This window comes from Aethalodelphis obliquidens, unplaced genomic scaffold (assembly GCF_003676395.1).
Source record: "Aethalodelphis obliquidens isolate GAN/ISIS:26980383/991018 unplaced genomic scaffold, ASM367639v1 scaffold92, whole genome shotgun sequence".
Classification (NCBI taxonomy): Eukaryota; Metazoa; Chordata; class Mammalia; order Artiodactyla; family Delphinidae; genus Aethalodelphis; species Aethalodelphis obliquidens.
The window spans coordinates 3,048,840-3,072,154 of record NW_020838036.1 but is presented as its reverse complement, the minus strand read 5'-3'; the positions used below and the strand labels follow the sequence as shown (position 1 = coordinate 3,072,154).

Here is a 23,315-nt window from a genome sequence, read left to right as displayed (position 1 = left end):
ACCTTGGTTAAACTTTTTTAACTTATGCAAATAAAGATATTTGTGATAATGCTTGGGTCCATGGTGCTTTGGATCTTAAAACTAAGAAAAACACAAAATAGAAAATTAAAAGGTGAGAAATGTATTTATTGTTTTGTCTTTTATTTAGGGATAGAGACAGTTTTTTTTTCTTTTTTTAAGTCATTCACCTTTTTTTTTTTTGGTGAATGCAGGCATTTTCACTGGCCTCTTTTGAATCATAATCTACCATCTTATTTGGATCAAGGTCTTGGTTGCACATCAGAGTCATCTGTAAAACTTAAAAAAGAAAAAAGTGTCCAGCAGATCCCCATTCAGTGGGTTAGGGATGGGAATGGCTGTCCCTGTTTTTAAAAGATTCTTTGGCTGATTCTACTGTTCAGCTCAGATTGTGAAGCACCGTGCAGAACTATGGACGAGAGTGAGGCAGGAGAGGTCCCCTTTATTCTTGTGTAGGTTATCTTCTATCTGTTTTTCTGCAGAAACTGTGGAATGGGGCTCTGTCAAAACGCAGCCATTCTGAAGTTTTGCTGTCAAGATAGATATACCTGCAAATCTTATTTGTCGTTATTTGGAAATAATAGACAGTGCCGATATGGAATAGACATAGAAAAAAGGCAGGTTAATGGGGATTGTGGATAGTATTGAAGGGACTCTTAGGAAGGAAATTGGTAATATAAAGTTAGCAGGTTTTCACATAATATTGAAAGGATCTGTGTAGACAATTCCATTTTGAGAATAAAAACTTTATGGCATACCTAACTTAAGTACAGGGTTACAAAAGAATCTATTCCATATATTTCACTTCCCCATTCTTTAAGAACTGATCCTGAATTTCTTTGTGAAGCAGTAGCAAAATGAAAAAGAGCTCTTGACCCCTATTTTTAGAACTTTTTTTATAGAGTCTCTTCATGTTATATCAAGTTGTTGTAAGAAACAGGGTTTGTATCTGTAAAAGGGAGCAAATTAGCTCTGCAATTTGTCAAGGTTGTCATTTTTTTAGTAAGTCTGTAAAATTATTAACCTTTGTATTTGTGTCCAAAATGTCATTTTCTCAAGGATTATGAGGTATTTAATTTTCAATTCGAATGTTGGGAAATGCTGACTAAAGTATATATCTTTTTGTACGTGTGTATATGTGTGAATAATGGTCACTCCTTTCTCCTAGAAGATGGGCTTCATGGGATTGTGAGCTGTACCGCTTGTGGACAACAGGTGAATCATTTTCAAAAAGATTCCATTTATAGACATCCTTCACTGCAAGTACTTATTTGTAAGGTATGTAATGATCTGTTGATAATTAATTCCACAAATATTTGAATGCTTAACATGTGTCAGACTTTTGATGCACAGTGATGAAGACGGAAATGGTCTCTGCCATTGGAGGACATATAATGTAGTGGGGAAGACAGACATGAAAGGCCCAATAAGTGCTATGATAGGGGAGTTACTGTGTACTTTGGGAACACACAGGAAGCTTTTGTAATTTGGAGTTGGGTGGTGGGGGGCTTTATAATGGAGATGATGTAGGTGGTACCTGAAATATAAATAGGAATTAGCTTGGCAAAGTGGGATTGGTTCAGCATATTCTAGGCTAGAGGCAACATGGTATTCAAAGGCTCAGAGGTGAGGGAGAGTGTGGTGTCTTGGGAAACTGCAGAGTATATATGTGTGCACACATATGTTTTACAACATTCCCTCTTACATAGCCTAATTACCCAAATCTGAACTCTCCATGTGGAGCAGGGTTTTGACATAATTTGGAGATAATAGAATTAAAAATGTTTCATATGTATTGAAGATAGTTTTAACAGTCTGTGTAAACTTTTTTTACAAGTAATACCTTGGAATTAATTTTAAATATCTATAATATCAAGGTTATCATTTCCCTAACTCATATTACTGCTAAAATTAATCCTTTGTTAGTTTGCTTCCCAATAAAACGCCTCCTTGAATTACAGGGGCAGAGCAGACTTTCCTTAATTAGAGTTCCAGTTCTAGATCTTGTATGAATTTTTGGTAGATGTAGACCTCCTTAAATGTACTAAATTTACTCCATCTTTTAGTAATTTGTGTCCTCCTTTCCTTGAATTCATTTCAGCCAGGAGCCTGTTTAGGGTACATGTTGTAGCTTCTAGTTTTAAATTGTGACAGCTGAATTTTATATTGTTGGATTTGTAATGTGCATTGCTTTTCTCTTTTCTTACATACGTGATTGGTTTTTTTTTTTAAGGGCCAGTCTGTTGTGCCTAGCCCATTTCAGTAATCAGTAGTTTTCATCAGTGGGCATGGAACCTTCCCTTTTCTCCAGTCCCAGTGAAAAAGAATTTAAAGTCATTCAGACTTGGATTTGAATACCAGTTTTGCCTCTTCCAGTTGTATAACTTCAGGAGATTTAGTTACATATTAATGAACCAAAGCCTTTTCTCTCAAATTGGGCTGTAATACCTCCTACCTTGCACAGTAGGTATTTGAGATTTAAAGATAATATGGGTTAATGTAGGATACTGTTGCTCAGCTCTATACATAGTAGCTGTTTATATATGATGACTAGTAAATTATTATTAACTAATAGCAACATCTAATACATTTTTATGTAGATCTTTGGTAGCTAGTCATATGAGATCAGAAATTTGCTTTACCAAAATCTTTTATCAACTTTTATGTAAGGAAAAGTGGTACTTGATGATATGGAAATCTATTTCAAGGAATTAATTTCTTGAGCTATTCCTGTGTCTGGAAAGTACTCATAGGGGTAATACAGTGTTATCGCTTTGATTCTCTAAAACACACACACACACACACACACACACATTCCCTGTACTTTTTTAATGACTTAAAAAATAAAGTTTTTCTCCTTTATGAATGTTAACAGTTTTGAATAAATTTCCCCTTTCCCTTTTCTTTTTTAATAGAATTGCTTTAAATATTACATGAGTGATGATATTAGCCGTGACTCAGATGGAATGGATGAACAGTGTAGGTAGGTAATAAATCAAGATGAACTAAAATTCAGTGTTGTCTGCTTCTTGAGGCGAAATTCTTACATAGTCTGTTACTAGATCTATTTTTTATAGTATCATCATTGATATCTTTCGTGAAAGGTTGTTCTTTTCCATGAAGTCCTTGGTTTATGTCTTTTAATTTTCTAATAAAGAATAAGTAAATGACCAAAATTACTTTGCTATTAAAATTGCTGCCAGGAAATTTTAAATTGCTTTAATACTGTAAAGGTTTAAAATGTGTTTCATTTCAGAATAATATTTTAATCTTTAAATAATTTCAGATGGTGTGCAGAAGGTGGAAACTTGATTTGTTGTGACTTTTGCCATAATGCCTTCTGCAAGAAATGCATTCTACGCAACCTTGGTCGAAAGGAGCTGTCTACAATAATGGATGAAAACAACCAATGGTATTGCTACATTTGTCACCCGGAGCCTTTGTTGGATTTGGTCACAGCATGTAACAGCGTATTTGAAAACTTAGAACAGTTGTTGCAACAAAATAAGAAGAAGATAAAAGTTGACAATGAAAAGAGTAGTAAAGTATATGACCATACACCCAGATTTTCTCCAAAGAAAAACAGTTCAAATTGTAATGGAGAAGAAAAGAAATTAGATGATTCATGTTCTGGTTCTGTAACCTACTCTTATTCAGCACTAATTGTGCCCAAGGAGATGATTAAGAAGGCAAAGAAACTGATTGAGACTACTGCCAACATGAACTCCAGTTACGTTAAGTTTTTGAAGCAGGCAACGGATAATTCAGAAATCAGTTCTGCTACAAAGTTACGTCAGCTTAAGGCTTTTAAATCTGTGTTGGCTGATATTAAGAAAGCTCATCTTGCGTTAGAAGAAGATTTGAATTCAGAGATTCGAGCTTTGGATGCTGTAAACAAAGAGAAAAATACCAAAGAGCATAAAGTCATAGATGCTAAGACTGAAACAAAAGTACGAAAAGGGGAAAAACCCTGTGCTTTGGAAAGGAAGGATTTTTCAAAATCAGAAGCTAAACTGTCAAGAAAGCAGGTAGATGGTGAGCGTGTGGATCAGAGTGTTGCAGTAGAGGAACAAAGAGCAAATAAAAATCCCAGTGGTGAACATAAAAAATCTGATAAAAAAGAAGAACCTCAGTATGAACCTGCTAACACTTCTGAAGACTTAGACATGGATATTGTGTCTGTTCCTTCCTCAGTTCCAGAAGACATTTTTGAGAATCTTGAGACTGCTATGGAAGTTCAGAGTTCAGCAGATTATCAGGGAGATGGCAACAGTGGAACTGAGCAAGAACTGGAGAGTTCTGTAAAATTAAATATTACTTCAAAAGACAACAGAGGAGGTATTAAATCAAAAACAACAGCTAAAGTAACAAAAGAATTATATGTTAAACTCACCCCTGTTTCCCTTTCTAATTCCCCAATTAAAGGTGCTGATTGTCAGGAAGTTCCACAAGATAAAGATAGCTATAGAAGTTCTTGTCTGAACCCCAAGCTGGAGAACTGTGGACTTGAACAGGAAAAGAATGATAATGAGCATTTGGTTGAAAGTGAAGTTCCATTACTTTCAGAAGAATCTGATCTTCGAAGATCCCCACGTGTAAAGACTACACCCTTGAGGCGACAGACAGAAACCAACCCTACAACATTTAATTCAGATGAAGAAAATAATGACACCGTTAAGGAGAAACAAAAACTATCAGTTTCAATGAGAAAAAAGGATAAGCGGAATTCTTCTGACAGTGCTATAGATAATCCTAAACCTAATAAATTGCCTAAATCTAAGCAGTCAGAGACTGTGGATCAAAATTCAGATTCTGATGAAATGCTAGCAATCCTCAAAGAAGTATCCAGGATGAGTCACAGTTCTTCTTCAGATACTGATATTAATGAACCTCATACAAATCATGAGAAGACTTTGTATGATGTAAAGACTCAAACAGGAAAAGATGATAAAGGAAAAAGGAAACGAAAAAGTTCTACTTCTGGCTCAGATTTTGATATTAAAAAAGGCAAATCAGCTAAAAGGTCTATAATTTCTAAAAAGAAACGACAAAACCAGTCTGAATCTTCTAATTATGACTCAGAATTAGAAAAGGAGATAAAGAGTATGAGTAAAATCGGGACTGCCAGAACAACAACAAAAAGAGTTCCAAATAAAGAAGATTATGATTCTTCTGAAGATGAAAAACACAGCAAAAAAGGAATGGATAATCAAGGTCAGAAAAGTTTGAGGACTGCCCAGGAAGGATCATCTGATGATGCTGAAAGGAAAGAAGAGAGAGAGAATTTCTCTTCAGCAGAAGGCATAGTTGATAACGACAAGACTCTCATGGAATTGAGAGATCGACTCTCTAAGAAGCAGCAGCCAAGTGTTTCCTCAGATGGTGCTGATAAGCTTTCTTCTGGGAAAGAGGAGAGTTTTAATTCTCCAGAAGACAAAAAGGTTGCTGAAACTAAAGAAAAGAGTAAGTATCTGAAAACCAAAATGTGTAAGAAAGTACAAGGTGGCTTATCTGATGTTGCTGAGAAGTTCCCAAAGAAAGAACAGAGTGATGAATCCTCTGAAGATGATAACAAGCAGAGCAAAAAGGGAACTGAAGAAAAAGAAAAGAAAACTACAGACTTGAAGAAAAAAGTAATTAAGATGGAACAACAGTATGAATCATCATCTGATAGCACTGAGAAATTACCCGAAGGAGAAGAAATTTGTCATTTTCCTAAAGGCATAAAACAAAGTAAGAATGACACAACTGATGGGGAAAAGAAGAGTAAAAAAATAAAAGATAAAACTTCTAAAAAGAAGGATGAATTATCTGATAATGCTGAGAAGTTACCAGGGAAAAGAGATAGTTGTGATTCTTCCGAAGATAAGAGGAGTAAGAATGGAACATCCAGTCGAGAGAAGAAAAGGTGCAACTTACCTGAAAAGAGTTCAAGGAAGAGACAAGATTGTTCATCATCTGATACTGAGAAATATTCCATGAAAGAAGATGGTTGTGATTCTTCTGATAAGAGACCAAAAAGAATCGAATTAAGGGAAAGAAGAAATTTAAATTCAAAGAGAAATACCAAGGAAGTACAAAATGGCTCATCATCTTCTGACGTTGAGGAGAGTTCCGAAGATAATAAAAAGCTGAAGAAACAAAGAGCTTCAGCTAAAAAGAAGGCAGGCAATATGAAGGAGAAAATGAGAAACTCCCTAAGAACAAGCACTAAAAGGAAGCAGGCTGACATTTCTTCCTCATCTTCTTCTGATATAGGAGATGATGATCAGAATTCTGTAGGTGAGGGGAGCAGTGATGAGCAGAAAATAAAGCCTGTGACTGAAAATTTAGTGCTGTCTTCACATACTGGATTTTGTCAATCTTCAGGTATGAGAAAATAAATAGAAAATTTGTACTTTCTCCCTCTTGAATAACTACATTGTTTAATTTTCTCTGAAGTCAATCAAACGCAAGGTTACTTACTGTTTAGGAAAACACCATTTAAAAATTCTTTATAGAGATTTACTAGAAACTCTTTCTCCATTTTTTGGTCATCATTGGGAGGTATTTGCAGCATTGTTAGTATTCTGTATCAGTTATACCAAGTGTGTTGGGTAAATTTATCAATGTTTAATGCTTTTATTTGGAGTAATGAAAAGTAATTTATGAAGGAAGATCAGACTGGTGCTAGTAGTTCAGTAGATATTTATTCAAGTAATGGAGATGAGTGCTTGGTATGGATATAATGTGTGTGAAAGTTTTAACTGCTTTGCCATTCATCTGACTTTTTAAATTGGGCAGAGTAACTTTGTGTCCTATGAAATCCTCAGAAAAATTTAAGTTTATTTATTGAAACCCTTTGCTTATGCTCATCAATTTTTTTCTAATGACATGAAAAGATATTTCCATTTTTAACACTAACAAAATAGAGGAAGAAAGAAATCCAGAAAGTAGGTGGATTACCCTACCCTGATGAGATAGAGCACTAGGACAATTAGGGTTTGGGTCAACCGGTCAATAATATGCCCCCCCCAAAAAAAAATTAAAAATATTTATCATTATGGCAGTTCTTTAAAAAAAATCAGTTGTATAGTAAATGTACACTTGTTGGTCATATTGTCTTTTTTTTTAAGTCAGTAAAACCCATCAGTTAACCAGGGACACTTAAAATTAATTTTAAAATATAAAGTAGATTTCTTATGTAACTGTTTTCCCAGCACAAGCAAAATGTTAAAAATTTTTCCTTTCTTTCCTTTTGTTGTGATTTTCCATTTATCCCAGTTGGATTTTAGTGGAATTCACTTGAATCTTGATTTTTAGTAAAACTTTAAATCCCTTTTTTGGAGCTCCAGTGAGTTGGTTTGAAAACCAAGTGGGATATGCATGGTATACTCATTTTAATGCTCTGCTATATCAGATACCTAGATGGAGTTCTGCCTGTATGGCTGTTTTAACTACAGGTCCGCAGTCCCTGATATTCTTGGGGCTTAATGTATTTCAGGATTTTCAACTTTTTTGTTTTTAGGAAGGTAATACAGAGTAGTTATCATATATTATATAGTAGCCCCAGTAGGTCCTGAGGCCCCATAATCAAACACATTAGTATTTCCGCAGCAAAACATATGAACGTTTACATGTAAGAGGAATAAACAGTTCAGATTAGATTTTGCTGCCAAATGAACTTTGGCACCACCTTACAAAACTTTAAATTTTGAGAACTTTTTGGATTTTCAAATTGTGTATGAGATTGTGGATTTGTATTCAAAACATAATATAATAGTTGCTAAATTTATTTATTCTCCCAATATGTCCAACTTAATTTAGGTGACAGTTTTTATGAGCTCTTAAAAAGCCTCCCCTGCTCCCATGAATTTAGAGGATTCCAATTTATTCAGCAATAGTTGGGTATCCTGTTACAGGGTACAACATTTTCCTAGAAATTGTGGCATGGCATGACCAACCAAGATGAAGAACACGATCCTAGGAGGTTATAGTCCAATGAGCAAGATAGACATAGATAAGTCATTTTTAAAAAAAAATACCAGAAGAAAGATATAAAACTAAAATGGGGCTGTGTGATAAATAGCAAGTGAGCCACTTAATATAAACATTGGAGGAAGACTTAAAAGAACGGGTAGCATTTGAACTTGACTTTGAAGGATGGGTAACATTTTCAAAGGTGTAGTAAAGAGGAACAATGGTAATATCACTAGTAATATTTCATTTGAAGATTGGTCTGTTTGAATGAGGTATTTATTGTGAGTTTGCTAAGATATTGTGAGATTTATTATTGCCTTTCTATATTTAGCATATTTCTATCCTGAACCTGTAGGTGTCTGTGTTCCTTATGGGATTTTTTTCTCCAATATTTTCCCCCAGTATTTTATTATGAAAAAATATTAAATATGCAGAAAAATTTCTACAGTTAACATTGTACTGTATTTGCTTTATCACATACTTATCTATATATCCTATGTATCCATCAGTGTACCTAACTTTTCCCCCCTTTTAACTGTTTATTTTGAAATAATTATAAATTCACAGGAAGTTGCAAGAAAATGTACAGGGAGGTTTTGTATGCCTTTCATTAATTTCCCTCCAATGGTAACATCTTTCATAATTATAGTGCAATCTCAGAACCAGGAAACTGAAGATTTATTCAGATTTCACCAGTTTTACATGTACTCCTTCATTTGTGTGTGTGTGTGTAAGTATAGTTCTGTGCAAAATTTGTATCACGTGTAGCTTTGTAAATATAACCACCACAGACAACCAAGATACTGAACTTTCATTACCACAAGTTCCTTTGTGCTACCCCTTATGCACACTCCCTAGCATATCTCTATTCTTAACCTGTGGCAATTGTTAATCTGATTTCCATCTCTGTAATTTTGTTATTTTGAGATGGAATCATGAAGTGTGTAACCTTTTGAAATTGTCTTTTTTCACTCAGTGTAATGCCCTTGAAATCTTTGATGCATTTGAAAGTAAATGGTAAACATTAACATAATTCTCCCTGGTTACTTCAGCGTATATAGTGTTAACTAGAGTACAGTGTTTAAGTTTGTTTTTGAGGCAAAATTTACATACAATGAAATGCACAAATCTTAATCTCTTTATAGTTTTAATCAAAGGATAGAAACGTTGCTTTTTGTAAGGAAGTAAGTTTTACTGTACTTGAATATATCTCTGGATGATTCTACTCCTGGATACCATACAAATTCAGGTATATTTTAAAATTATTTGGTACTACCAAGTATTAATAGCATTTTAAAAAGTTCTTCAATGATACAGGAAAAATTAGACATCTGTTAACTTTAAACTTAAAATGGATCACTACAAAGCTTATTTTAGCCACAAACTTATGCTAATACGGTGGTGAATGATAAAAGATGGATGAGTTTTAAAATTCTTGTGCTCTGGGAAGGAACTTTGAAATATGTAACATCCAACTATTTATTATTTTGCTGCTGACACTTCTTAAATTCCCCATTGTACTTTCCTTATAAATCCTTTTTATTCATGTTTTGGATCCCAGAGTATACTTTAGAACTCACTAGTTGTTTTAAAGTTTTTGGCTTTCAGTTTTATTTTACATGGTTTTACTTATAAAGATAATTTAAAGCTAATTTTAAGTACACTTTTGTTCCTTCAAGGAGATGAAGCCTTATCTAAATCAATGCCTGTCACAGTGGATGATGACGACGATGACAATGATCCTGAGAATAGGTATGAATCCATCTGTAAGGACTTTAAAAAGATTATAACACACCCTAGGTGTGGGCACAAACAGCAGCAAGGGAACCACAAGCAGGTTTAAAAACCAGGAGTGCCTGCCTTAGAAAGACTCGCTCACAGTCTTCCTGCAAGTTTGAAAGAAAGGCCAGAAAATGGGCTAAAACTCAGAAACCTTAAAAGAAATATAAATAGTAACACACCTAGCATAGGGTGTGTTATAAATACAGCACTGTCATTTTTTATGTTTCCCTGTAATTTAGTGATAGTTTTTTGAGAATATTTTAATTTTGACAGATTATTTTATTGGTAAAAGTAAATCATATCTCAATAAATTGGTGACAACAGACATCTCTCTCCTCAATATTTGATTATTGTTTTAAATTGCCATCCAGTGTGGTGGTCCTATTCATTAAAACCTGTTCAAAGTGAAAAAGAGACTGCTAAGATGTTTAAGATTAAGAAATTGCTTTCAAAATAAGTATGAATTTGCAAAGTATCTAGACTGATTTAGATTTTAACAGTTTGTCAAATAAAATAGAAGTAGACAGTATGATAGTATTAATTTTAATACTTAGTAGGTTTATATGGGAACAGTGTAGCCTGTACAGATTGACTTAACTAAGGAATAGCTGGGAGAAGAAAAAAAATAAAGATACACCCATATTCTAGCAATGAGGAATAAAGAAAACAAAGGTATTAAAGAGTATAACCATAATGTTTTTACATATTTTTTAAACCCTTCCTGGACTATAGGATCCCCCACACTCATAATCTTCAACGAGAAGACAGTGTGGTATAGTGGATGGAATTTTGGAATAATGGGGATAAGAATATCTGACTTCTAGTTCTAACCTTTCTGTGTGATCGTGGGCAAGTGACTTAACTACTCTTTGCCAAAATTTTCTGTTCTTTAAAACAAAAGGGTTGGATGAAATGTTTTCTGATTAATTCTAGCACCAAAAAATCTATAATAGACTTGAGGTTTTACTACTTAGTACTGTATTAACCATCCATTTATTCCTAATAGTAAACTCTAATAATTAAGAAAACATGAAGATAAACATGTAATTTTTGTGTCATAATTTTGTAAGGAATTAACTTTGAGTTGGTAAATACTGTGGGGCCAGCTGTCACTCTAGCTGTTTTATATCTTGCTGGTGCTGATAGATTTTTCTGTTTCAAAGATCAGCATTCTCCTAATTAACAGGAGGGCGTTTTTATTAAGGTGAATGAACAATTTTATTTTGCACTTTTGAATAGAGCTTAATCACAGATGCAAAGACTCAGATGCTGCTTTACCTACTTATTTTTTTTTTTTTACAAAAGTTTATTCTTAAATGTACAATAGGTTCCAAGACAACACTTCATTCTAGCTATAGGTGGCAACAGATGTTATGGCAGGGAATCCAGATGTTTAATCCAGATGTTTAAACAGGAATGGAACTAAGGATCATCATTGCCTCAGGCACAAGGAACAGCTTACTTTTTGCCATATTTCTTAATTCCGCCTGTTGCCAGGGGGCCTTTCCCCGCGGCCTTCGCTTTTAGCTCCTCGAGTTTCTTTTGCTCCTCCTTCTGTTTCTGCTTGAATGCCTTATCTTGTCCATCTCCTTGGCTTGCTTCTTGGGCTGCTTCAGGGGCTTCTTCTTGCCACCTGCATGCGACACGAGCACGCTCAGCCTGGCCCCCGCCGGGTCCCGTCCCTCTCCGCCCCCTACCTACTTATTTTTTAATTAAAAATATATATCCAATTATTTTGTGGGATCGGGGTCGGGTCCATAATGGAATGGTGAAGGCATACATTTTATTCATCAGGCATTTTATATAGTATATGATATGATCACAGTGAGATTATGAAAGCATTTAAAATTTTATTCTCTTTTAAAATGCTTTAATTCCTCTTCATTTATTTATGCTACCATTTGCTTTCTTGTAAATCTTAAGGCCTCAAATGTTATTGAAAGGCTAATAATGTTTAAAACATGCTATATCCTAATTTACTTATGAGTTAGAATCTTAATTTCGTATTTAAACACCAAATGAGTGTCATTAAGGTATGATAATTTTTTATTTGTGTTAGAGCTTGTCAAAATATAAATATCATTTTTATCTTTTAAGCTACTTGATCATATCTCTCTGTAACTGGCAATTATTTTATTGAAAGGTGTCTTTAATTCCATCTTGCATTTGTGATTAAAAAATACAGCCCTGTTGAGTACTTTTGAGAAGAATTGAATTTTACCTTGAGCATGTTTTTCTTTATATTCAGTTTAGTGTGCTTTTATAAAATATGCCATTAATAACTTGTTTCATATCCAATATACCAATGAGGTATCTAATACCCATGGGTTATCTAATGATGGGGATACAAATACCTTCTTGAATTATTTTGGTATAGACAGCGTACTTGAGCATATTTGAATATGCACTAAACAACTTTTAAAAATTTGTTTTCAGATCATGATAAAGTCTTGGAATTATTTTTACCTTTCACATTTTTGAGTAGGATGTATTTTGGTAGACAGCATATTGTAATTGTGTATAAATTTGTACACAATTGTGTAATTGTGTATAAATTTCATATGCTTTGCCTTTTTAGCAGTATTGTAATACATTTTCAGTGTTAATGTTTATGGAGAGGTAAATAGTGTATTAATGCAAATGGTTAACTATTTGGATGCAATAAATTTCTGTAAAACTTTTCGCTTGTTCAAGCATTTAATTTTAATTATAATCCATCTTTTCATGAGAGTTGAAAGAATTTGATTGAACCAAGATATGTAGGCTAGTTTGTAGCCAAAGAAGTTTTGATATTTCTAAAATTGACGAAGTAATAATTCCCAAAACATATGTACTTATATATGACATATTTACTTATATATGTGTGTGAAAGTTTTACAACAGATTTCACCATTGTTTATCTTTTCTGTTTTAAAGTTATAATAGCTTTTGAGGTCATTTAAAGAACTTAGTCATGTCCTGAATATTTCAGTAGGTGTGAATAAATAAGTTTATGTTATTTTAGTGTATTTAGTCTATTATGTATTTAGTCTATTATGTAGTATCATTCATATTTGAAAGTAAATGTATGCTGTTGTGAGATAGAGTGGTCTAACTTGTAAAGTAATTTCTATTTAATTGCATTTATTTAATAAACAATGACAAGAATTATAGGTTGAATAACAGGTTAACTTTTACGATTTTTTGACTGAGCTTTTTAGAAAAAATTAAATAGTGGACGAACTTTATACTTTCAATTTTGTATAACTGAGAATTTACTTCAAATTTTATAGCTTAGACTTTATGTACTTTTTGAAAGGGAGAATAATAATATAAAACAGTTTGTCAGGTTATTTAAATTATACCCGTAATTTTAAAGTCATTTATTTGAATGTGCCATTATGTTAATGTTGCCTTTCAAATACCTGTTAGTTATGTTTGAAATTGGTTCTTTCATTGAAAGGATATTTAATGTCCTATATTTTAATACCTGCACTGTGAATTAGCCTCAGTCATAAGATGGTAGTGTATTCAAGTTCAACAGTGATAGTGTTGAGGATTATTAAACCAGGCTTTGCTTTAGGGGTTGCATACTAAAACAGTCACTGAAGAATCCATTCCTCCCAAAAAAGAAATATTTTAAGAATATTCTTCATTTGTATTTTTACAGGGCGTGGAAAATATTTAAAACTGAGCTTTTAAGAGGAGAAAACTAGATTGCTACATTTTTTTCTAAATCAGCATTCTTTTTTTTTAATTCCAATTTTGTTTAAAAGCTGAGGTTTTTATATGGATACCCTCTCCTGCCACACAGATACATGTATTTACTTTGTAGTTGAAAAATGCTTAGTTGGGTCTACAAATACCGCATAATTTTTCTCATAATTTCTCTCTCAGTGGGACTAAATGATTTTTTTTTCATTGAAGCAAAGTTTGATTTAGAGATTGCTTAAAGAAATTACCCAATGTTAATAGAAGTTCTGTGTTTTTTTTTATAAATTTATTTATTTATTTATTTTTGGCTGTGTTGGGTCTTCGTTTCTGTGCGAGGGCTTTCTCTAGTTGCTGCGAGCGGGGGCCACTCTTCATCGTGGTGCGCAGGCCTCTCACTGTCGTGGCCTCTCTTGTTGCAGAGCACAGGCTCCAGTCGCGCAGGCTCAGTAGCTGTGGCGCACGGGCTTAGTTGCTCCGTGGCATGTGGGATCTTCCCAGACCAGGGCTCGAACCCGTGTCCCCTGCATTGGCAGGCAGATTCTCAACCACTGCGCCACCAGGGAAGCCCAAGAAGTTCTGTTTAATTATTGTGGGACTACACCGTAGCCTTCAAATTTTCCAAGTATTTTATCATTTGGTAATACTTTGCTTTTCAGACTGGAAAACATGCAAATGATTATTTTTTTTCCCTACTAGCTCGGTGTAGGTATTCTTTTATTTTTAATTTAATTTAATTTTTTAAACATCTTTATTGGAGTATAATTGCTTTACAATGGTGTGATAGTTTCTGCTTTACAACAAAATGAATCAGCTATATATATATACAAATGTTCCCATATCTCTTTCCTCTTGCGTCTCCCTCCCTCCCACCCTCCCTATCGCACCACTCCAGGCGGTCACAGAGCACCGAGCTGATCTCCCTGTGCTAGGCGGCTGCTTCCCACTAGCTATCTACCTTACGTTTGGTAGTGTATATATGTCCATGCCTCTCTCTCGCTTTGTCACAGCTTACCCTTACCCCTCCCCATATCCACAAGTCCATTCTCTAGTAGGTCTGTGTCTTTATTCCTGTTTTACTCCTAGGTTCTTCATGACATTTTTTTTCCTAAATTCCATATATATGTGTTAGCATGCAGTATTTGTCTCTCTCTTACTGACTTACTTCACTCTGTATGGCAGATTCTAGGTCTATCCAACTCATTATAAATAGCTCAATTTCGTTTCTTTTTATGGCTGAGTAATATTCCATTGTATATATGTGCCACATCTTCTTTATCCATTCATCCGATGATGGACACTTAGGTTGTTTCCATCTCTGGGCTATTGTAAATAGAGCTGCAATGAACATTTTGGTACATGACTCTTTCTGAATTATGGTTTTCTCAGGGTATATGCCCAATAGTGGGATTGCTGGGTCATATGGTAGTTCTATTTGTAGTTTTTTAAGGAACCACCTTACTGTTCTCCACAGTGGCTGTATCAATTTACATTCCCACCAACAGTGCAAGAGGGTTCCCTTTTCTCCACACCCTCTCCAGCATTTATTGTTTCTAGATTCTTTGATGATGGCCATTCTGACGGGTGTGAGGTGATACCTCATTGTAGTTTTGATTTGCATTTCTCTAATGATTAATGATGTTGAGCATTCTTTCATGTGTTTGTTGGCAGTCTGTATATCTTCTTTGGAGAAATGTCTATTTAGATCTTCTGCCCATTTTTGAATTGGGTTGGTTGTTTTTTTGTTATTAAGCTGCATGAGCTGCTTATAAATTTTGGAGATTAATCCTTTGTCGGTTGCTTCATTTGCAAATATTTTCTCCCATTCTGAGGGTTGTCTTTTGGTCTTGTTTATGGTTTCTTTTGATGTGCAAAAGCTTTGAAGTTTCATTAGTTCCCATTTGTTTATTTTTGTTTTTATTTCCATTTCTCTAGGAGGTGGGTCAAAAAGAATCTTGCTGTGATTTACGTCATAGAGTGTCCTGCCTATGTTTTCCTCTAAGAGTTTGATAGTTTCTGGCCTTACATTTAGGTCTTTAATCCATTTTGAGCTTATTTTTGTTTATGGTGTTAGGGAGTGATCTAATCTCATACTTTTACATGTACCTGTCTAGTTTTCCCAGCACCACTTATTGAAGAGGCTGTCCTTTCTCCACTGTACATTCCTGCCTCCATTATCAAAGATAAGGTGACCATATGTGCGTGGGTTTATCTCTGGGCTTTCTATCCTGTTCCATTGATGTATCTTTCTGTTTTTGTGCCAGTACCATACTGTCTTGATTACTGTAGCTTTGTAGTATAGTCTGAAGTCAGGGGGCCTGATTCCTCCAGCTCCGTTTTTCGTTCTCAAGATTGCTTTGGCTATTCGGGGTCTTTTGTGTTTCCATACAAATTGTGAAATTTTTTGTTCTAGTTCTGTGAAAAATGCCAGTGGTAGTTTGATAGGGATTGCACTGAATCTGTAGATTGCTTTGGGTAGTAGAGTCATTTTCACAATGTTGATTCTTCCAATCCAAGAACATGGTATATCTCTCCATCTATTTGTATCATCTTTAATTTCTTTCATCAGTGTCTTATAATTTTCTGCATACAGGTCTTTTGTCTCCTTAGGTAGGTTTATTCCTAGATATTTTATTCTTTTTGTTGCAGTGGTAAATGGGAGTGTTTTCTTGATTTCACTTTCAGATTTTTCATCATTAGTGTATAGGAATGCCAGAGATTTCTGTGCATTAATTTTGTATCCTGCTACTTTACCAAAGTCATTGATTAGCTCTAGTAGTTTTCTGGTAGCATCTTTAGGATTCTCTATGTATAGTATCATGTCATCTACAAATAGTGACAGATTTACTACTTCTTTTCCGATTTGGATTCCTTTTATTTCCTTTTCTTTGACTGCTGTGGCTAAAACTTCCAAAACTGTTGAATAAGAGTGGTGAGAGTGGGCAACCTTGTCTTGTTCCTGATCTTAGTGGGAATGCTTTCAGCTTTTCACCATTGAGGACGATGTTGGCTGTGGGTTTGTCATATATGGCCTTTATTATGTTGAGGAAAGTTCCGTCTGTGCCTACTTTCTGCAGGGTTTTTATCATAAATGGATGTTGAATTTTGTCAAAAGCTTTCTCTGCATCTATTGAGATGATCATATGGTTTTTATCCTTCCATTTGTGAATATGGTGTATCACAATGATTGATTTGCATATGTTGAAGAATCCTTGCATTCCTGGAATAAACCCCACTTGATCATGGTGTATGATCTGTTTAATGTGCTGTTGGATTCTGTTTGCTAGTATTTTGTTGAGGAGTTTTGCATCTATGTTCATCAGTGATATTGGCCTGTAGTTTTCTTTCTTTGTGACATCCTTGTCTGGTTTTGGTATCAGGGTGATGGTGGTCTCGTAGAAGGAATTTGGGAGTGTTCCTCCCTCTGTTATATTTTGGAAGAGTTTGAGAAGGATAGGTGTTAGCTCTTCTCTAAATGTTTGATAGAATTCGCCTGTGAATCCATCTGGTCCTGGGCTTTTGTTTGTTGGAAGATTTTAAATCACAGTTTCAATTTCAGTGCTTGTGATTGGTCTGTTCATATTTTCTGTTTCTTCCTGATTCAGTCTTGGCAGGTTGTGCATTTCTAAGAATTTGTCCATTTCTTCCAGGTTGTCCATTTTATTGGCATAGAGTTGCTTGTAGTAATTTCTCATGATCCTTTGTATTTCTGAAGTATCACTTGTTACTTCTCCGTTTTCATTTTTAATTCTATTGAGTCTTCTCCCTTTTTTCCTTGATGAGTCTTGCTAGTGGTTTATCTATTTTGTTTATCTTCTCAGAGAACCAGCTTTTAGTTTTATTGATCTTTGCTGTCGTTTCCTTCATTTCTTTTTCATTTATTTTTGATCTGAGTTTTATGATTTCTTTCCTTCTGCTAACTTTGGGGTGTTTTTGTTCTTATTTCTCTAATTGCTTTAGGTGCAAGGTTAGGTTGTTTATTCGAGATGTTTCCTGTTTCTTAAGGTAGGATTGTATTGCTATAAACTTCCCTCTTAGGAGTGCTTTTGCTGCATCCCATAGGTTTTGGGTCGTCGTGTCTCCATTGTCACTTGTTTCTAGGTATTTTTTTGATTTCCTCTTTGATTTCTTCAGTGATCACTTCGTTATTAAGTAGTGTATTGTTTAGCCTCCATGTGTTGGTATTTTTTACAGATCTTTTCCTGTAATTGGTATCTTGTCTAATAGCGTTGTGGTTGGAAAAGGTACTTGATACAATTTCAATTTTCTTAAATTTACCAAGGCTTGATTTGTGACCCAAGATATGATCTATCCTGGAGAATGTTCCATGAGCACTTGAGAAAAGTGTGTATTCTGTTGTTTTTGGACGGAGTGTCTTATAAATATCAATTAAGTCCATCTTGTTTAATGTATCATTTAAAGCTTGTGTTTCCTTATTTATTTTCATTTTGGATGATCTGTCCATTGGTGAAAGTGGGGTGTTAAAGTCCACTACTCTGAATGTGTTACTGTCGATTTCCCCTTTTATGACTTTTAGTATTTGCCTTATGTATTGAGGTGCTCCTATGTTGGGTGCATAAATATTTACAGTTGTTATATCTTCTTCTTGGATCAATCCCTTGATCTTTATGTAGTGTCCTTCTTTGTCTCTTCTAATAGTCCTTATTTTAAAGTCTATTTTGTCTGATATGAGAATTGCTACTCCAGCTTTCTTCTGGTTTCCATTTGCATGGAATATGTTTTTCCATCCCCTTGCTTTCAGTCTGTATGTGTCTGTAGGTCTGAAGTGGGTCTCTTTTAGACAGCATATATATGGGTCTTATTTTTGTATCCATTCAGCCAACCTCTGTCTTTTGGTGGGAGCATTTAGTCCATTTACATTTAAGGTAATTATCAATATGCATGTTCCTATTCCCATTTTCTTAATTGTTTTGGGTTTGTTATTGTAGGTCTTTTCCTTTTCTTGTGTTTCTTGCCTAGAGAAGGTCCTTTAGGATTTGTTGTAAAGCTGGTTTGGTGGTGGTGAACTCTCTCAGCTTTTGCTTGTCTGTAAAGGTTTTAATTTGTCGATCAAATCTGAATGAGATCCTTGCTGGGTATAGTAATCTTGGTTGCAGGTTTTTCTCCTTCATCACTTTAAATATGTCCTGCCACTCCCTTCTGGCTTGCAGAGTTTCTGCTGAGAGATCAGCTGTTAACCTTATGAGGATTCCCTTGTGTGTTATTTGTTGTTTTTCCCTTGCTGCTTTTAATATGTTTTCTTTGTATTTAATTTTTGACAATTTGATTAATATGTGTCTTGGCGTATTTCTCCTTGGATTTATCCTGCATGGGACTCTCTGTGCTCCCTGGACTTGATTAACTATTTCCTTTCCCATATTTGGGAAGTGTTCAAGTACAATCTCTTCAAATATTCTCTCAGTCCCTTTCTTTTTCTCTTCTTCTTCTGGAACCCCTATAATTCGAATGTTGGTGCGTTTAATGTTGTCCCAGAGGTCTCTGAGACTGTCCTCAGTTCTTTTCATTCTTTTTTCTTTATTCTGCTCTGCAGTAGTTATTTCCACTATTTTATCTTCCAGGTCACTTATCCGTTCTTCTGCCTCAGTTATTCTGCTATTGATCCCATCTAGAGTATTTTTAATTTCATTTATTGTGGTGTTCATTGTTTTTTGTTTCATCTTTAATTCTTCTAGGTCCTTGTGAAATGTTTCTTCCGTTTTGTCCATTCTATTTCCAAGATTTTGGATCATCTTTACTATCATTATTCGGAATTCTTTTTCAGGTAGACTGCCTATTTCCTCTTCATTTGTTAGGTCTGGTTGGTTTTTATCTTGCTCCTTCAACTGCAGTGTGTTTTTATGTCTTCTCATTTTGCTTATCTTACTGTGTTTGGACGTCTCCTTTTTGCACGCTGCAAGTTGGTAGTTCCCCTTATTTTTGGTTTCTTTCCCCAGTGGCTAAGTTTGGTTCAGTGGGTAGTGTATGCTTCTTGGTGGAGGGGACTAGTGCCTGTGTTCTGGTGGATGAGGCTGGATCTTGTCTCTCTGGTGGGCAGGTTCACGTCCGGTGGTGTGTTTTGGGGTGTCTGTGGACTTATTATGATTTTAGGCAGCCTGTCTGCTAATGGGTGGGGTTGTGTTCCTGTTTTGCTAGTTGTTTGGCATAGGGTGTCCAGCACTGTCGCTTGCTGGTCGTTGAGTGAAGCTGGGTGCTGGCTTTGAGATGGAGATCTCTGGGAGATTTTCGCCATTCGATATTATGTGGAGCTGGTAGGTCTCTTGTGGACCAGTGTCCTGAAGTTGGCTGTCTCACCTCAGAGGCACAGCACTGACTCCTGGCTGTGGCACCAAGAGCCTTTCATCCACACAGCTCAGAATAAAAGGGAGAAGAAGTAGAGAGAAAGAATTAGTAGAACTAGGAAGAAAGAAAGGAAGCAAGGAAGGAAGGTAGGAAGGAAGGAAGAAAGAAAGAAAAGATGGAGTGAAGGAAAGGAGGGAGGGAGCGGGACGGTGGGAGGAAGGAAGGAAGGAGGGAAGGAAGGAAAAAAGAAAAGATAAAGTAAAATATAATAAACTAAAATATAGTAAAGTTATTAAATTAAAAATAATTATTAAGAAATAAATTTAAAAAAAACAAAAACGGACGGATAGAACTTTAGGACAAATGGTGGAAGCAAAGCTATAGAGATAAAATCTCATACAGAAGCATAGACATACACATTTACCAAAAGAGGAAAAGGGGAAAAAATCATAAATCTTGCTCTCGAAGTCCACCTCCTCAATTTGGGATGATTCACTGTCTAAAGGAGGGAAGGAAGGATAGAAAGAAAAAAGAACGAAAGAGAGAAGATAAAGTAAAATAAAATAAAGTTATTAAAATTAATTATTAAGAAAAAAAATTAAAAACGGATGGATAGAACCCTACGACAAATGGTGGAAGCAAAGCTATACATAACAAAATCTCACACAGAAGCATACACATACACACTCACTAAAACAGGAAAAGGGGAAAAAATCATAAATCTTGCTCTCAAAGTCCACCTCCTCAATTTGGGATGATTCGTTGTCTGACATTCATATATTCCACAGATGCAGGGTACATCAAGTTGATTGTGGAGCTTTAATCCACTGCTTCTGAGGCTGCTGGGAGAGATTTCCCTTTCTCTTCTTTGTTCTCACAGCTCACAGGGGCTCAGCTTTGGATTTGGCCCTGCCTCTGCGTGTAGGTCACTGGAAGTCGTCTGTTGTTCGCTCAGACAGGACGGGGTTAAAGGAGCCGCTGATTCGGGGATTCTGGCTCACTCGGGCTGGGGGGAGGGAAGGGCATGGAGTGTGGGACGGGCCTGCGGCGGCAGAGGCTGGCGTGACCTTGCACCAGCCTGAGGCTCGCCTTGCGTTCTCGCGGGTAAATTGTCCCTGGATCCCGGGAACCTGGCAGTGACGGGCTGCACAGGCTCTCCGGAAGAGGGGTGTGGATAGTGACCTGTGCTTGCACCCAGGCTTCTTGGTGGCGGCCGCAGCAGCCTTAGCGTCTCATGCCCGTGTCTGGGGTCCACGGTTTTAGCCGCGGCTCGCGCCCGTCTCTGGAGCTCCTTTAAGCAGTGTTCTTAATCACTTCTCCTCACGCACCAGGAAACACAGAGGGAAGAAAAAGTCTCTTGCCTCTTCGGCAGGTCCAGACTTTTCCCAGGACTCCCTCCCGGCCAGCCGTGGTGCACTAACCCCTTCAGGCTATGTTCAAGCCGCCAACCCCAGTCCTCTCCCTGCGCTCCGACCGAAGCCCGAGCCTCAGCTCGCGGCCCCGCCCGCCCTGTCGTGTGAGCAGAGAAGCCTGTCGGGCTGGTGAGTGCCGGTCCACACCAATCCTCTGTGCAGGAATCTCTCCGCTTTGCCCCCCGTAACCCTGTTGCTGTGCCTCCCCCTTGGCTCCGAAGCTTCCCCCTCCGCCACCCACAGTCTCTGCCCACGAAGGGGCTTCCTAGTGTGTGGAAACCTTTCCTCCTTCACAGCTCCTTCCCACTGGTGCAGGTCCCTTCCCTATCTTTTTGTCTCTGTTTATTCTTTTTTCTTTTTCCCTACCCAGGTACGTGGGGGCTTTGTTGCCTTTTGGGAGGTCTGAGGTCTTCTGCCAGCGTTCAGTAGGTGTTCTGTAGGAGTTGTTCCACGTGTAGATGTATTTCTGGTGTATCTGTGGGGAGGAAGATGATCTCCGTGTCTTAGTCTTCCGCCACCTTCCCGGAAGTCATAGGTATTTTTTTGATGCAGGGTCTGTGCTGTTAATCCAGCATATTTTTGGAAGTGATTAATGATTCCTGGATATTGTTCATGCTAATAAAGATATTTGATGATTGTTTACCTGATTTCAGCAAAGATTAATGGCATGAGTATATCTCACGTTCCTTTGACATATGACTTTGGTTTCTATTTTAAACACTTTTCCAAATGTTCATCTTCTATACATGACTTTATCTGTTCTCTATACAAATTTGCTGAATCTGGAATAATTTTTTTCTGTGAATTTTCTTTCATGATGGTCCTATTTGGTTAGCAAAATTGCTTTAGTTCTCCTTTATTGGGTTTGAAAAACAAAGGTAGCTTTTTAAATGAGTATTTTACTTGTTTCATGTTTGAGTAAGGGTTTTAAATGTCTGGCAATTTTAAGGTAATTCTTGTTCAATTTATTTTGTCTTTATAGTGCAGGTAAGTATTGTAACTCAAGTATAATACAGGTGTCTAGACACTGGATAGGATCTATTTTTAGATATCTAAACTGGTTACAGTTGCCACCAGCTCTCTCTTTTATGCTAGAATTCCCAGCAATGAAAGAAATATGGTCATTAGTGGTGATCTCTCTGCTTAAGATGTAAATATTATGTTCAGCCTTCTGTTCCTATTCTCTATTCTTTGGTGATACTGTAATGGGACTTTTAGATGAGAAAAAGCACCCCCGCCCAAAAGGAGAGTTTGGATTTTTCTAGTGTTAGCAAAAAAGGTTCATTTTTCTGACTGTATTGTCTTTGTCTTTTAGTTTGATTTTTTTTTTTTTTTTTTTTTTTTTTGCGGTACGCGGGCCTCTCACTGTTGTGGCCTCTTCCGTTGCGGAGCACAGGCTCTGGATGCGCAGGCTCAGCGGCCATGGCTCACCGGCCCAGCCGCTCCACAGCATGTGGGATCTGCCCGGACCGGGGCACGAACCCGTGTCCCCTGCATCGGCAGGCGTACTCTCAACCACTGCACCACCAGGGAAGCCCTTTTACTTTGAATTTTAAAAATAAAATTGAGACACATAAGTCTTTGTTTTTACTTTTCAGTTATAAAAATATTGAACTATTTAGTATGATCTTTAGTATGATCAAATTTTCTAAATTTATATCAATGTTAATACATTTTTTCTTGTTAAAATTTCCTCTAAAGCTGACTTAGATTTTTACATAAAATCAGGGAATACACATTTTGTAATTTGAGCCCATGTATAAATTCTTAATAAACTGTGGGTTCTTGATTTCATACAGCTTTTATTTTTGTACTCCTAAGACTTTTTTTAAAAGTTATTTGATATTAATTTTACGAAAACAGTGATGTTTTTCATTAACTGCAAACATTGTAGAACATGTGACTTAAAAAATAGTTTCATACTGTTGTTCAGCTTTTTGGTTATTTAGTGACGTCATCATTGTTTCATGAATAGCACTGTCTTTAGGTGCAGATCATTATGCCTTGGTTATAGTTTTTCATAGAACGGTTTATATCAAGGTACTAATTTGGGGAAATCCCTGGCGGTCCAGTGGTTAGGACTTCATGCTTCCACTGCAGGAGGCCCAGGTTTGATCCCGCAAGCTGAGTGGTGCCGTCAAAAAAAAAAAAAAA

At 36.2% G+C, this 23,315-nt stretch overlaps 1 protein-coding gene and 1 pseudogene across 11 annotated transcripts in view; one reads left to right on the top strand and one right to left on the bottom strand.

Moving 5' to 3' along the window:
• The window catches only part of ATRX (ATRX chromatin remodeler), a 195,421-nt gene that overhangs the window by 83,091 nt on the left and 89,015 nt on the right, over positions 1–23,315 (top strand). For 7 of the 11 annotated variants that reach the window (XM_027095636.1, XM_027095642.1, XM_027095634.1 and 4 more), the window contains 4 exons: positions 1,187–1,296; positions 2,934–3,001; positions 3,305–6,387; positions 9,657–9,729. In XM_027095636.1, coding sequence (XP_026951437.1) covers positions 1,187–1,296; positions 2,934–3,001; positions 3,305–6,387; positions 9,657–9,729 — 3,334 coding nt within the window. The remainder of the gene's footprint in view (positions 1–1,186; positions 1,297–2,933; positions 3,002–3,304; positions 6,388–9,656; positions 9,730–23,315) is intronic. The other 4 variants (XM_027095638.1, XM_027095637.1, XM_027095640.1 and 1 more) reach the window with 2 other exon arrangements.
• Positions 11,045–11,989, bottom strand: LOC113614238 (translation machinery-associated protein 7 pseudogene; annotated as a pseudogene).